Here is a 15,101-nt window from a genome sequence, read left to right on the forward strand (position 1 = left end):
CAAACTCGTCTTCTCTGATCTGAAGCTCAAACGTCCAAGATGACCACAGCAAGCTTCTCCCACATCGACACCGACTCCTATTCCGGAAAGCCTTGGGCCAAGGTAGACGGTCCGGGCACCAGTTTCTCGCACAAATGGTACGAGCGATCCGTCAACAATCTACGAGGCCACGAACATGAATTCAACACCGACAACTCCGGCTTTGCCGTCTACCAATATCCCGCCAAAGAGAAAGCCTTCACAGACGACGCAGCAGTACGAGAAGGCTACTACGCCGAAGTCGAAGCCTTGCTACGCAACAAGCTGCCTGGCGTGAAAAAGGTCGTCATCTTTGACCACACTATCCGGAGACGAGACAAGAACTCACCCAGGCAACCAGTCCAGCAAGTACATGTAGACCAGACCGAAGCCGCCGCAGAAGCACGTGTACGCCGCCATCTCTCTCATGAGGAAGCCGACGAATGGGTAAAAGGCCGCTACCAAATCATCAACGTATGGCGACCCATTGAGAATCCTGCTTCAGACCACCCCCTCGCCATGATAGACTGGAGAACAACATCAACATCCGATTTCGTTGCTACAAACCTCCTATACCCTAAGCGCGCCGACTCCATGGACGTCGACGACCGGGGTAAGGAAGTCCTCCCCGACCCAAACAACCATACTTCCACAGAAGGGTATGAGGTTAAGGGCGAGACTATGTCGGTGGCAGCGAACGACCAGCACAAATTCTACTACCAGAAAGATATGACGCCTGAGGAAGTTATTTTGCTCAAGTGCTATGATAGTTTTGGGGAGGGCATGTCTCACGGCAAGGACGGTGTGGCTGTTAGAACACCACACACTGCTTTTGCGGATCCGAATACGCCGGAGGACGCACCGGGTCGGCAGAGTATTGAGGTTAGATGTTTGGTATTTTATGAGTAGGGGAACCTGTGCCTAAAGGAAGGCAATCCAGCTGTTTGAAAGTCTTCATACGAACGTGGTTGTTGAGTTGTATGTCTTCAAGTTTATATCTAATTAGTCTATCTAAGCGAATCTATAACCGCAATCACACTAAACTTTGGTATCGTAAGATCAGAAGAGGCGTACGAACGGTCTATCGCGAAGACAATCACGAGAACAATTCTTTAAGCCTTGGTATGGGCTTCGACGCGTGCCTCTGTAGATTCCAACTCAAACGAGTCGGTATCCTGGGGCCTCCAGAACTTCTTGTCGCCCTTCATGGCGCGGATGAACCAAGGCTGAGCGCGTGGCGAATCTGAGCGGACTGGAATGAGAATGTTAGCGTAGCTTTTGGGAAGAAATCAGTATATGGAGAGACTTACAGCTCCAGTATTCTTTGTTGTCATAGTCGGGTGGAAGTAGGCGTCCGCCTGAGATGGCACCGAGAGCCCATGTTGTGGTGTTTATGATGGCGTAGCACATAATTCCAGCGATGAGACCGTACGCAATGGAGTAGGAGAAAGGCATGAACATGAGTGTGACGAACGCGGGGATAGAATCGCCTGGATAGTTCCAGTTGATGGCCAAGACACCGCGCATCATCATGCAGCCGACCAAGATGAGTGCTCCACCTGTTGCCCAAGGCGGGATGGAGGCGAAAATTGGTGCGAAGAAGAGGGAGATGAAGAAACAGATACCCGTGGTAATTGCTGTGAGGCCTGTGCGACCGCCTTCTTGGATACCAGCCTGTAGATGTTAGTATGGAGGAAACTCAAAGCAGTCGGATGTGGTACTTACACCGGATTCAACGAAGGCAGTAACAGGTGAGGACCCAAAGAGGGAACCGATGGAGATGGCAATAGCGTCCGCTGAGTACGCAATAGTCGAACGGGGGAAGTCACCCGTATCAGGATCGACAACGCCCGAGAAGCGAGCCATGGAGTACAAAGTACCCGTCGCGTCCAAGATATCGACGTAAAGCATAGTGAAGACGGCCAGAGCAAACTGCCCGCCCACGTTAGACAGATCCCAATCCTGTGCCAACAAAGTGTGTTTGATAGGATGGAAAGCGACAATGTTCTTGAAGAACTCGAAACGGCTGTCACCAACTGTTGTGCGTGGGAAGTAGGTGATTGAAGTGTCGCGAGGCCAGCAGAAAATCGAGACCAATGCGATACCAAAGATCATTGAGCCACGGATTTTGTATGTCATTAGCAGGGCAGTGAAGACACCGCCTACAAGGAAGCCGAGCCACATGGTCGGGTTGGTGGCTTTGTGTGAGAGACAAGAGCCAGTGTCCGGGTCGAGGTACTCGGTAGGGCAACCTCCAAGGTCAAGTGGTGTGGCTTTAGCTCCTGTAATGGCACCAATACCAGCAGAGTATGAAAGTCCGATCAGTGTCAAGAAGAGACCGATTCCCGCACCACATGCGACTTTGATGCTAGCAGGAATGATGCGGGCCAACCATTGGCGAATACCAGCGAGGGAGAGCGCAACGAAAATGAAGCCTTCGACGAAAACAGCGGTCATTGCGACACGGTAATCGATGGGACCTGTGCCGTGGAATCCCACAATCTGATATGCCAGATACGCGTTAAGACCCATAGCCGGTGCGAGCGCGACTGGAAGGTTTGCAAGGAGGCCCATGAGGAACGAGCCGAGCGCTGCGATGGCGGCGGTAGCAGTAACGAAGTCGCGGTTGATTTCGAGGAGACAGAGGGAGTAGGCTTCATCGTTGATACATGTTGGGTCGACAGGATCGTTGCAGACACATGTCGCACCGGAGTCTGTGAGGACGGATGCCTACAAGTGGTGGTTCCGTTAGCACACGTACCACTTTGACAGCTTGGGTGACTTACGTTGACAGCGATAATGTATGCCATGGTGAAGAAGGTCGTCAGTCCAGCCCGTAGCTCTGTCGTAAACCGCGCATTCTTGATCTCATTGGGCTTCGATGGTCAGTATTGCGTGCTATGTTGGAAATGCAAGAACGACTTACATGCCCTGATCCGTCAAGATGAAAATATCTGCCCACAAATGAAGCGGAAACCACATCATTGAGAGCAGCTTTGTTTCGTTCAATGAAGCCCATTTTGAGAGGCCAAAAGCAAAACAACGGGTATGATAGAATGGTGTAGCACTACGAGACCATCGACACCCCAGGTAACGACGGAGATCAATCCCCAGATATACCTGCCGTGCTCAAAGAGGAAGATACGGAGACTACACCTAGTGCAGGGGATGGAGCGTAGCAGGCTCGCTCGCGTCATGCAGGTGCCCGCAACGATCCCGTAAGGAGTTCGCGGTAAGCCACATAAGGCATCCTCCGTGATCGGAGATGGATTCTCGTTAAGCGAATGTGGAAGACACTATATGCCTAAAAATCCGCCGCTCCATTATGGCAGGTCGAACGGCTAGGTGTGTTGCTGTTTCATCTTCTCATCCAAGCCGTCCCTCGGTGGGATGCAACCGCGCATACGCCACTGAAGAACCGTCCGCCTTGGCTATGTCACCTCCACTACATTGTGGTCGTCGGATTCCGGGTTGTGGGCCGCACCGAGTAATCCACTGGCATTAGCACAGTGTCTAGATAACTTCAACTGAGCCAGGAAGCGAAAACGAGTCAAGCAATCGATAGATACGTGGTAGTGACGTGGTGTGCCATGTACGTGTATGCTTTGCACCACCTCCGTCAACATCTCAGCGGCATTAATTCCATAGCTGTCGAGACTGACTGTGTGCGGTGCATGTCGCAAATAAGTCTAGTCGTTACGATGTTGCGGTCTTGGAGTCTAAAGGGTCCCGAGGTCGAAGACCGATGGCGCATCGGCAGAGGAATCTGACTTGGTTACTGGACATCAGGAACGAAAGGTACCTGACTGTCGGGTCTTCCAAGAAATTCTAACGAGTCGCAGAAGTCCCAACGATGGCTTTGACGTGCTCGATCCAATGGCTGCTGTGCCGCTTCCCGGGGCTTTCATGAAGGGGGAAGGTAAGCGGTCATCTAGCAGACGCTAAAAGTGGCTGGTGGCGCACATGTGATAAAACCGTCTTCATGTGCCTAGAGTACGTGTCGGTGCTGCATAGGCGGTAAAGAGTGACATGCTTGCGCGAGTGTGTTGTTGCGATTTGCAGGAGGAGGGAAGATCTTGGTACTATCATCGTCCAGTACCCCTCTGGTTTGGGTTGTCAGTTCCGAAAGTGTGGGTTGGGAAAGGTCACTTGCGCTGATCGTCATCTGCCCTGTTATCGATGGGGACCTCCGCACTAGTTTCGGCGCTATTCTCGGTGGGAACCGGGCGCCCTGGTGTCGCTGGTCTGTAAGGCCACCAACCACCGCTGACTTGGAACACCCAACACCAAACTGCAATCATTACGCTAAAAACGCTAGCCGGCTCAGTTGGCGAGATTGAGACTATTTTCCGCGAACGGGCTGGCCTAACAGGTGGTACGTGTTGTGACATGCCGAAACGATGAACTATTATCGAGCGAAGATCCCCGCCTGGAAGGCGATGAGGGCACCGTATCGAGATAGTCGACATGTTTCCAACATTTGATGTTCCTCCTCAACATGCCGAGACAGTAGGAGCTCGCAAAGCAAGAAGAGCAAAGGAAGACGATACGACCAGACGGTCTTTCTCGGCAACCTCGCAGTCATCCGGGAGCACGCACAGCAGCAAACGTCAAGATGCAACGAGCTCGTCAGACTCAAGATCAGGAGGAAAGAGTGGTCTCGGCAGTTGGTTCAGCAAGAACAATAAGAAGGGCATCCAAGAGATTGCTCCGCTGTCGACATGTAAGGAGACACAACGTCCAAAAGAGCCGGCGATGAAGCCAGAGTCTGAACTCGGACTTGACCAAGGACCGGCACCACCCACTGCTCCTCTAGATACACAACATAAAGTATCTCAGAGGCCGCCGTCCCAGCGTTCTGATCAAACATCTCGAAAACTCCAGCCGCCACGCTTTCCACCCCCGCTGCCATCTCCTCCTCCGTCTAGTGCACTGCCTCCTACGCCAGGGATGCTTAGCCCTGTCAGTATACCAGGTACGTACAAATCGTCTTCTTGATACCTAAACATGAGGTTTCGACTACCATGACTGCGTATGTAGTCTCCTGGAGTATACATGTACGAGCCGTGATCTTACGCGAACAGCACGCTTACACACGCTGCAGATAGGAAGTCACAGTACTCCACTATTTCTCGCGCTTCATCCAACCCATCTAGCGTCACACACTCAAACCACAGTGTCGTTTCGGGCGCTTCGGGGTACGAGACTGCTCTCTCGGACGATGCTTTTGATGACCCTCGCCCTTCTAAACCTTCATTCAGGCCTCTGCCGGTTTCCCAACCACCTTATTTCGAGCCGGTCGAGCGCGGTTCGCGAACTGGCAGTACACATAGCAGTGAACGCGTCCAAAGTACCAAAGCAGCTCAAACGCCGTTCACACGGGCACTGGCGAAGATGGAGAATGCTGGCACTCGCATCATGTCCGCTCGATTAAGCGAAGAGTGGGACGGCTTGGACGATGACGAGAGCTTCCAAGAGATTATGTTCGAGCAACGGCTATGGGCACTAACTGCCTATCAACGATTGACGCAGAACAAACCCCTGCAGTCACCTGCGCATGAGTTACTGAGTAATAGTCAACCAGCAGATCAGAGGAGGGTACTCCAAATACATGGTTCTCTAGGTATGTCTGTCCTGTAGCTTTGCCTCGCTCGAAACACGCATTGATACTGACTACCGCAGCGGATGGATGGATGCTAGCACATCATTACCCTGCAGTGACAGTATATACGCTCTCTACCACCAAGACTCAGCCAGCTACCACGTACCCTGCGCCTCTCAACCACCATACACTATACATTCCTTCACTTGCATCCCCAACGCCGTTTCCCGATAACTACTTCGACGCCGTTATCTCGCGTTCCGTCGCGACAGTTCTTCGAAACGACGATTGGGCTCGATCATTCTTCGACTGCATGCGTGTGCTCAAGCCCGGTGGACAAATCGAAATACTCTCAGTGGATGCGCACATGAGCTGCGAAGGGCCCAAGCTATCATCATGGGTTGACGACCATCTTTCCTGTCGGCTGGAAGCTCACGGCGTGAGCAAGCAGGCTTCAGACACTGTCCTCGACACAATGGAGATTGTAGGCTTCGATAACATTCGTCGCGCTCGCATCGCGCTTCCAGCGCATCCGCCCAAGGTAGCACCTAAAGTGGCGCCATCTGCATCACATACTTTTGGTGCTGCGATCCCGGCTCCCACACCTCAAGATACTCTAGATACGACGAAGATGATGGCTTTCCTCGGCCGCCATTTCTATCAGGATCTTTACAGCAGGTTCATAGACGTCAGACAGGGAGATGAGTGGTTCTGGTCGGATAAGGAGATTCGGGCGGAGTGTGATCTTTACAAGACAAAGACGGTACTGACAATTGCTTGTGGGCAAAAGTCTACGAATATGTGCCATACCGGGAGTTATCTAGATGACTAGATTGTGTCCAACTCATTCTTTGATCAAGTATAGGGAGATCGCGTTTCTTTGTATCCCAGATGCTGTTGTCGCCTGCTTTCGGTTTTATAAGTGAGGGAAGTTGCTGCGGTTGAGAACGTCGCGAACCAGGTCACCGCTAAGCGGTTCTGTCCATCACTCGTTTTACACCCATGACCTCAACAAGGCTTAGATATACGAAGATACGAAGTGAACATGACATATGTGCACCGTTGAGGCAAGCCAACTAGAACAAGAACGGTCGCGCTTGCACCTGCGGAAGGTACCAGGTTGTCATTCCTTCCCGTGCCTGCTTTCACATGACCCACTTATCCAGGCACAAACACACTCACCTCCATGGGTACTGCTTACTTTAACCACGCTCTCTCCGACCACTGCAGCGGCCACTGTTGATTCAACTCGACTCATCCAATCGCTCTCATCAACCATCTCCAACCCGCGATAGACACGCATTCTTACCCTGCAATGGCTGCTTCCCAAATCGGCCATGGCCAGATTGGCAAGATCATCGAAGGTATGTAGAATGCATCCAGAATCTGAGAGTCAGATTGATACTGACGATCGTGTAGATATGGAAGAACTCCTACCTTCGGAAACCATCGATAGGGCAGATTATCGGCGATGTCGCACAACCTACGGCCTTTTATCCACGGCATACAAGCGCACGACCCATTCTGACGAACCAGAAAAAGATTACAAAGAGTTGCAGAAACTTGAGAAGACTTTACGTGACCGTCTATCAAACCTTGACCCTGCCAGAGGTCTTCCGCGCAAATTCCAGGGTCCACTCGACAATCTCAAAGCAGGCATCGACGGTGCTCTCGAGATGGGCGTAACAGTCGAATTACTCATTGAAGGTCTCAAGGATATCTTGAACGAGAAACCAGATGCTACGCCTGCGCCAAAGGTCGAGCCGAACAGGCTAGTACCTGAGAAGCGCCTTCAAAGATATCTAGAGGAGCTTCGCGTCGAGAAGGACAAGAATCGCAAACTCAACGAAGAAAACAACCGCCTCATCCTGGAACTCAAGCAATACAAGATGCGAGAGGATGCGACCTCCAGTTGGCCGCCTCTCAGTGAGCCGCCTCTCAAGAAACGTCGCGTTGACTAGAATACTGACGATTCAGCCCATAGCAATAGACACGGGGCAGACCTCTAATTAGGTGTGGAATGAGTCAAAAGTTTTGTACGTCTAGTGACGAGTATGCCATCTATGTTGTAGCTTGCTGACAGGGAGCCCAGGTCAGGTTAAATCGTCGCTGGTAGGGAGGACAAGGAACCGGGGCAGGAGTTGGGTCATGCGCAGTGTAGGGAAGCATCTTGTCATAGTCCTGTGGCTTGTGCAGGCAGGTGGTCTGTATGCCGACTGTCTCATGAGGTTTGGCTTGCAATGACTTGGCTATCAAATGCTTAAACGATTTCATCGCATTGCAACGTTTGTGATGGCAACACTGTGATGTTCCTTTTGCTGCAGCTGTGGCGGGCAGCGAATGACGTATGACGCACCCCTGAAGTGGGGCTTCGCGAAAAGGTTTAGCGCCTACCGCTCGACGCGACGCGTCCCGAGGTCTTGTCTGAACTGTTGGGATGCCAGACACCTGCAGAACGAGACGTCTCCTTTGTGCGAGCCAACATGCCTCGGGCTAAACGAACCGCGTCCGTATCGCAATTCTCGCCTCCGAGCAAGCGCGTAGCCAATGACGCTGCGCGACATGAGTCTTCACACCCGCTAGGGTCACGACACGCCCCAGTGGAGCTAGACTCGAGCCCGGAAGCGGAAGCCAGCACGCACACAGAGCCAGCGGGACCTATCAACCCGCCCGCCCAAGCTGAGCCTCCTCTAAGCAAAGAGCAACAACGAGTTGTTGATCTTATCGTAGATGGCCACAATGTATTTTATACAGGATCCGCCGGCTGCGGCAAGTCAACCATTTTGCGGGCCTTTGTCAAGGAACTGAAGTCGCTCGGCAAGGTCGTCCGTATCTGTGCGCCGACAAACCTCGCCGCTTTGAACGTCGGTGGCTTCACGCTTTGGTACGAGGTAAAGCCCTACGTCTCTGGACACCTGATTGACGTCTAGTTAGGTCTTACGCTGGCTGGATAGTGCCCGATGTCAACAAAGATTTGGACACATTGAGAAGAGATGCTCACAGGAAGCAAGTCTGGAACAGAATGAACAAGACGGACGTCCTGGTCATTGACGAGATCAGCATGGTCGAAAACAACTTCTTCACTCGGCTGAATGAAGTACTGAAGGCGGCACGAGGTTCGAGCCAACCTTTCGGTGGCGTTCAAATTGTAGTTACAGGAGACGTAAGTGTAGTAGCGACTTTGGGATATGCAAAGACTAACGCAATATCAGTTCTGCCAACTCGCCCCGGTGAAGCCTTTCCAGAACTGTTTCAACTGTGGAAAATCTTTGAGAGTGGACGATTATGATGACCAATATCACTGCGATACCCGGAGTTGTCTGGAAAATATCTTCCATGACGTTGACAAATGGGCATTTCGTAGTAGTGCATGGCAGGTAAATATGAGCCTTTTCCCCATCAGATAGGGACTACCTATTGACTATCACAGGAGTGCAGATTCGTAAATGTCAATTTGACCAAGATCTTTCGACAAAGCGATCGCAAGTTCGTCGAAATTCTGCAGTCAATCAGAAGAAGTAAACAAGTCCAGAGCCATGATGCAGCTTTTGCGCTGACAAATTACAGATGTAGACATCCCTGCGGATGATGCGCACACGCTTCTGAACCATGAATGTTCAACAGAAGGGGCAGTGGAAATATACCCACATAGAGCAGACGTCCTTCGCATCAACAACAAGTGCATCAATGCGCTCCCATCTCAACCTTGGCGGTTCGCTTGCAAAGACTTCTTCAACTGGAAACCAGAGCACAAAAAAGCGAATCCAGAGTTCAAGAAGTACAATTTCAGAAACAAGGATGGTACCCTGAAAGAGCTGGTGAGTCGCCACTTGTCGCATACATAAACATCGTGCTGATATTTCCTCCGCAGGATCAACACAGGTATGAATCAGTCTTGCAGTTCAAAAAAGACATGCGAGTTGTATTGCAGCACAATCTGGATCCTGAGGCTGGTCTGGTCAACGGGTCACAGGGTGTCATCGTAGAATTCGAGGCATATGACGAGAGAAAGTTGCCCCGGGCCCGTAAGGAAAGTGAGGAACGTGGAAGTGATGGGCCAATTCTCGCTGGGTCACACGCCACGTACGAGCACCATGAGATCCGGAGATACGCCGAAGAAAACAATTACCAGCCTTGGCCGGTAGTCAAATTCGATGACGGCCAGACAAGAACGATTTTCCCGAACTGTTCGAGCCTGGAGCTGGGCGACACTACGCCCTATAGCCTCTTGTCCAGGACTCAAATCCCGCTGATGGCAGGCTATGCTATTACCGTCCACAAGGCTCAGGGAATGACAATGGATAAGGTCAAGGTCAACCTGCAGAAGGCTTTCGATCCAAGCCAAGTATATGTTGCTCGTACGTCAAACCATATCTACCCCAGTGATACCAAGCTAATAGCGAACACAGTGAGTCGAGCGAGATCATTGCACGGTCTGGAAGTCACGGCTCTTCCGAAGAAGCATTTTGGTGGTCAAGCGCCAGAGGTGAAGGAGTTCATGGATTCCTTTTCTTGATGTGACCTATTTGATTGGGGGTCGGATATTTCGCGCAATTCTCGAAGCGTATGCGGTACTCAGACTGTGGCAGCGTCTCTGCGAAGTAGCGACTAGCAACAGAATTCGCAGTTTTGATACTGTTTTACGCTTCGCTAGCAAACAACAAGTCTCGTAACTCTTGCCTTATCTTCAAACTTCTAAGCTTGCATGTGATATACGTCTGCTGTGCGTATCTGTGCAAGACCGTTTGTATAACATGATCACCTCATACAAGGCAAAGTTGAACAGTTCTGCAGACTACACTTGGATGAGACGAGCAAAACAGAACAATTGGTAGTAATGTAAGCTCCATGGTGTTCAATCTTTTCTTCGTTGAGGTGCAGTCACTACAGAAAAAGAAAGAGACTTGGCTACTCTGAGCAGCGGAGGCGAGGCTATGATCTTGGAGCTAAGAAGGTTGGCAGCGCAAGACCATCTCAAGATAAGAAAGCTTCATCGGTGAGGTGCGCATGATGAGAAAGCAGCCAAGGGGCAACACTTCTTCGTCCAGTTCCAGGTGGGAAGAAGCCGGAGCATTAACAATCAGGCTAATCTACGAGTCGTTGGTATCCGCGAACTATCTCACAGCAGCCATGGCCTTCACGACATGGCACAGACTTTGGAAGAAGGGGTATATTAACATTTAAGATCACCTATATGAAAGGCGAACATGATGTATCAGTCGACAATGGAAAATTTCATCGACTGATAGTCAAACAGCGACACTTGCACGATCCATAGACCGTACACTAAACTCATGCAAAGACAAGCTTAAAAGATGCGGTTCAAGAAACGCTTCCATGCGGGCCAGGTGGCGATCTCGGCACGCTCCGCGTTGATGAGGTCCCAGTCGAGCTCACGACGGCCAGTGTCAACGTCCATCTGGGCAGTTCGGAGCCATCCCTCACGCTTCCAGAAGTATCCGGCAACCCAGAAAGCAGCAACGACGAAGATGGCGAGGTATGCCTGGAAGAAGTCGGTGGCAGTACCAAGCCTCTTTCCAATAGGGGAAACGGCAGTGTAGAACTGATGTTCATGTTAGCAGAATGCACTACAGAAGCGATCGGAGGAAGTCTTACCTGTGCCATCAAGACGATGACGATAATGAAAATACCGATCCACGAGCCAATGACACCACCAGCGGCCTTGAACGGAATCTCATCCAGGGTGTGTCCGTGGTAAGCCCAAGCCTTGCGGAAGCGAATATGGGCGAGGCAGATGGAGCCCCAGGTGAAGAGAGCGGCAAGTCCAGAGAGAGAGACGAACCAGTTGAAGATAACCTCACCGGTTGAGGCCAAGTTCATGTAGGCGAGGGGACCCCACATAAGAATGAAGGCAACGGACCAGAGAGGACGTCCGGCACGGTCGACGTAGGTGAAGAGCTTGGGAGCGTAACCCTGGTCAGCGAGGGCAGTGAGGGTACGCGAACCACCGTAGACACCAGAGACACCGATGGAGACAACGGAGACCATAATGACAACGTTCATGAAGCTGTCAAATCCAACCAGACCAGCGTTCTTGCCAGCAATGACGAAGGGCGAGGCGTTGGCGTCACCAGAGGAGTTACCGATGAGACGCGTGTCAGTGTGCTCGACAAGCAGACCAACGAAGGTGAGACCAAGGATGTAGAACAGGGTGATTCGCCAGAAGACCTGACGGATAGCACCGGGAAGGGACTTCAGAGGGTTCTTAGTCTCCGCGGCAGCGAGACCAACAAGTTCGGTTCCGGAGAAGGAGAAAGCTGCGGTAACGAAGACGGTGCAGAATCCCTTGAAGCCGTTGGCGAAGGCACCGGGGCTGTACCAGGTACGCGCTCCCCAGTATTCAGAGTACATGCCGTTGCTGGGTCCTCCACCGAGAACCAAGACCAAGGCGATGATCATGAAAACGACGGTTGCACCAAGCTTGATACACGACGACCAGAATTCTTCTTCGGCGTATCCCAGGGTACCCCAAATGTTGATGAAACAAATGAATAGCCAGAAAGCCGTGATGAAGACAGCGACGTTGACTCCCTTGGCCCCGTCCCAATATTGGACTGTGAAACCGGCGACGAGAAGTTCAAGTGGTAAGACGATGGCCCATTGGAAGACGTAGTTCCAACCCATGGCGAAACCCCAGGATGGATCAATGAAGCGAGAGGAGTAGGTGTAGAAACCACCGGAAACGGGGTACATAACAGCGAGTTCACCGAGAGCGTAGACTGCATGTCGTGTCAGTTTTGCTTGCGTGCGCAAAACAAGTGTGATCTCTACATACCGACGTTGAAGATCATTATACCCATGATTGAGAAATCAATGAGGAGCGTGGCAGGGCCCTGAGTAATTGTAAGTCCATATCCAGAAATGACCGCATACTGTACAACTTACACCCCTGGAAAGAGCACCACCAGAACCGACGAAGAAACCAGCACCGATGGAACCACCGATGGCAATCATGTGAAGATGGCGAGTCTTCATGGACTTGTCGAGTACGACCATAGGGCCCTCTTGGGGACGACGCTGGAAGGACTTCATGTTCAACCCGTTGCGGGTCATGAAGTCCTCCTGCTCGCGCCAGTCGGCGGAGTCCTCACCATGACTTTCGACAGTTGGGTGAGGGACGGTAGTCTTCTCATTAGGCGGGGTCCCCTTTTCGTAGTCCATGGTGGGCGGTTGGACAGGTCAGTGCTGGGGGTAGAAAAGACTGATGAAGTCGAGAGAGACCCTGGGACCGGCTGCTCTTTAATGTCAGATATGGATCAGCGGAGGGGGAGGCAATTGACATTTATCCAGTGCAGGTTCGAGATGGCTCGCGGAAAGAGCGACAGGGACCCCCGTTCATTGATGCACGAGGCGCACGAGCCGACAGCTTGGCACCCCTCCATTACAGTGAAGGGCCAGGCTGACGAAAGATAGCCTGGCGCTGTCTTTGGTTGGCTGGTCGTGTGCACCCAGAACAAGCGTTCGCCGCAAGCGGGTAGCACTAACAAGGACGGTGAATTGGCGCCCCGCCGCGGCTCTTGGGATTAGCTTGGGACCTCCCCGCAACAGCAAATCGGCCGGTGGCGCATAGGGCTTGGTGTGAGCTTCGAGGGGGCCCTTGGTGCCCTTTGGTCAGACCCGGTCGCTGGGCGGAGATTGGTCCCAAAGAAGACTGATAACGAATGCGCGACCTGCGAGTAACCGCGAGAGACGGATTTAGCAAAGTTCTAGCAGGCTTTCTAGAACGCTGATTGCAGTGCTGGGCTCCCTTGGCTACCGCGGTTGTCTTCGGATCCAACGCCGCTTTCCTTGCCAGCTGCCCCAATTGGCGAATCGAGGTTGGTGCATACCGGCCGTCTTATCTGCAGCCGGATGGTTGCGCTTACTTGGTGTAGTCTGGAGAAGCCTCTCACGTGCCCCACCTCCATGTGCACCTGCCTGGGCCGGTCTAGCGCGTTCGCTTCCGTCATCTCCGCCTCGGTTAGCCCGAGACGCGATGCCTCTCCAACATTACTGTTTGTCAACCACTCCATCGGTGGCGCTCCGGGGCGCTTCAGTCTTGCCATCGCGAAGTCCGCGAATAGGCAAAGCCAAGCGCTCGTGATTGCGGCGTGTGTTGTGTTATCGGGCGTAATGGGCACCGCAGTATTGCGTTACATTGCCCATCTAACCTCGCATCCTAGCACGACAATCCCTCGCTCGTTTCAGTTTCCTCGATAATTAGGCCCGTCTTCGCTCCATCACCCGCTTCGAGAAGACCGTTATCACTGCGTGGGGGAACCACACAACCAAATCCTCTCCATAAGAGGTGCGACGTCGCGTGTTTGACACCTCATGGCCAACGTTCCTATCCAACGGCACCGGCTCCCAGATCCACCGTGCTGATGCCCGAAAAACCACAGTTATTTGCCCCAGGAATCGCAGCCAATCACGGAGTCAGGCTCGGCTACTTCCCCAATCGTCTTAGTGCTGTATGCCAATGGTGCTTGGAATTTCTTGAACGTCTTGGAAGCGTTGCGTATCGGACCAGTCGACAAGTCAAACACAGCACCTTGATCCAGCAGCCTGGCCACTGTATACAGGCCCGCAGAAAATCAGGGTCTACCAGAATCCTTTATCGCGATATTGTCAAATTCGAATTGCAAACGCTCGCTCGTCTGCTCTTAGCGCGACTCCACTGATAACCACCTGTCTGAGCGTCGTATGTTGGGGTGCTTCGATCCGCGCCTGGGACCACCCTAGGATCCACTGTCATCCACCGGCATCCACTTGGTCTTGGTCCCAGATAACCTCACTCCTACCACGGCCACGGAGCCTGACGTCGCTCCCCTGGCATTCGCCTGCCATGGCGAATGTCACAATGGTATCATCCAGAGTTCCAGCGGAGCCAATAGCCAGTCTGGCGCGGTCTGACCACAGTGTGCCTTACGCTAAAGTCTGACCGACCTTTTCGCCGCATAAGCGGCCGTGACACCCAGTACGACAGCCCACTTGCACCGAGCTGGTGGTTTCTGAGCAGTGTCGCCGAGAATTACGCCTCCACCCGCATTACACGCCTTTATCACGGTGGACCCTGAGGTTTGCGCATAAGGTGTTGTGTCGCAAATAATATGTCCAACATCGCTCAACAATCGCACTATCTCTACTCTAAAGATGTTTGCTCATATGCACAACTCGGTATCAACGGCATCTCGAGCCCGCTTCGCACCACAAATCCACTCACCAGGATAACTAGGTTACACGTCATTGATGCTCTATGGGCTATCGCAACGCCTTACTCACGAGATCCTCTACAAGCTGATTTGCCTATCGGAAAGGATGGCATCTGAAGATTTTACGTCGATCGACCTCCGAGACACCCGTGGTTCGCAACCCATTCTTCGCTAGCTCGTCAGCGTCCCGTTGCCACTATCTACCATTGAACTCTACATCCGCGCCAATGATTCACTCAAGCCTGTATCATTCGATCCGTGTATACTTT

At 52.2% G+C, this 15,101-nt stretch overlaps 4 protein-coding genes across 4 annotated transcripts; 2 read left to right on the forward strand and 2 right to left on the reverse strand.

Annotated features, from left to right (window-relative positions):
* Positions 1-39: 39 nt before the first annotated feature.
* J4E84_003405 (uncharacterized protein) lies at positions 40-927 on the forward strand (the record flags this gene model as incomplete). The annotated part of the gene is made up of 1 exon (XM_049386017.1): positions 40-927. One exon carries the CDS (start codon positions 40-42, stop codon positions 925-927), a length of 888 nt encoding a protein of 295 aa, XP_049245866.1.
* A 203-nt stretch (positions 928-1,130) lies between these two features.
* Positions 1,131-2,828, reverse strand: J4E84_003406 (uncharacterized protein; the record flags this gene model as incomplete). The annotated part of the gene is made up of 4 exons (XM_049386018.1): positions 1,131-1,270; positions 1,329-1,692; positions 1,744-2,748; positions 2,805-2,828. The coding sequence occupies 4 exons, from the start codon at positions 2,826-2,828 to the stop codon at positions 1,131-1,133; spliced, it is 1,533 nt and encodes a 510-aa protein (XP_049245867.1).
* Positions 2,829-6,935: 4,107 nt separating this feature from the next.
* J4E84_003407 (uncharacterized protein) lies at positions 6,936-7,581 on the forward strand (the record flags this gene model as incomplete). The annotated part of the gene is made up of 2 exons (XM_049386019.1): positions 6,936-6,984; positions 7,040-7,581. The coding sequence occupies 2 exons, from the start codon at positions 6,936-6,938 to the stop codon at positions 7,579-7,581; spliced, it is 591 nt and encodes a 196-aa protein (XP_049245868.1).
* Positions 7,582-10,928: 3,347 nt separating this feature from the next.
* Positions 10,929-12,802, reverse strand: INDA1 (Amino-acid permease inda1; the record flags this gene model as incomplete). Its single annotated transcript, XM_049386020.1, has 4 exons — positions 10,929-11,183; positions 11,237-12,360; positions 12,417-12,474; positions 12,527-12,802. The coding sequence occupies 4 exons, from the start codon at positions 12,800-12,802 to the stop codon at positions 10,929-10,931; spliced, it is 1,713 nt and encodes a 570-aa protein (XP_049245869.1).
* Between the last annotated feature and the right edge of the window lie 2,299 nt (positions 12,803-15,101).

Source organism: Alternaria hordeiaustralica, assembly GCF_023758085.1.
Source record: "Alternaria hordeiaustralica strain BMP 2776 chromosome Unknown scaffold_5, whole genome shotgun sequence".
Classification (NCBI taxonomy): Eukaryota; Fungi; Ascomycota; class Dothideomycetes; order Pleosporales; family Pleosporaceae; genus Alternaria; species Alternaria hordeiaustralica.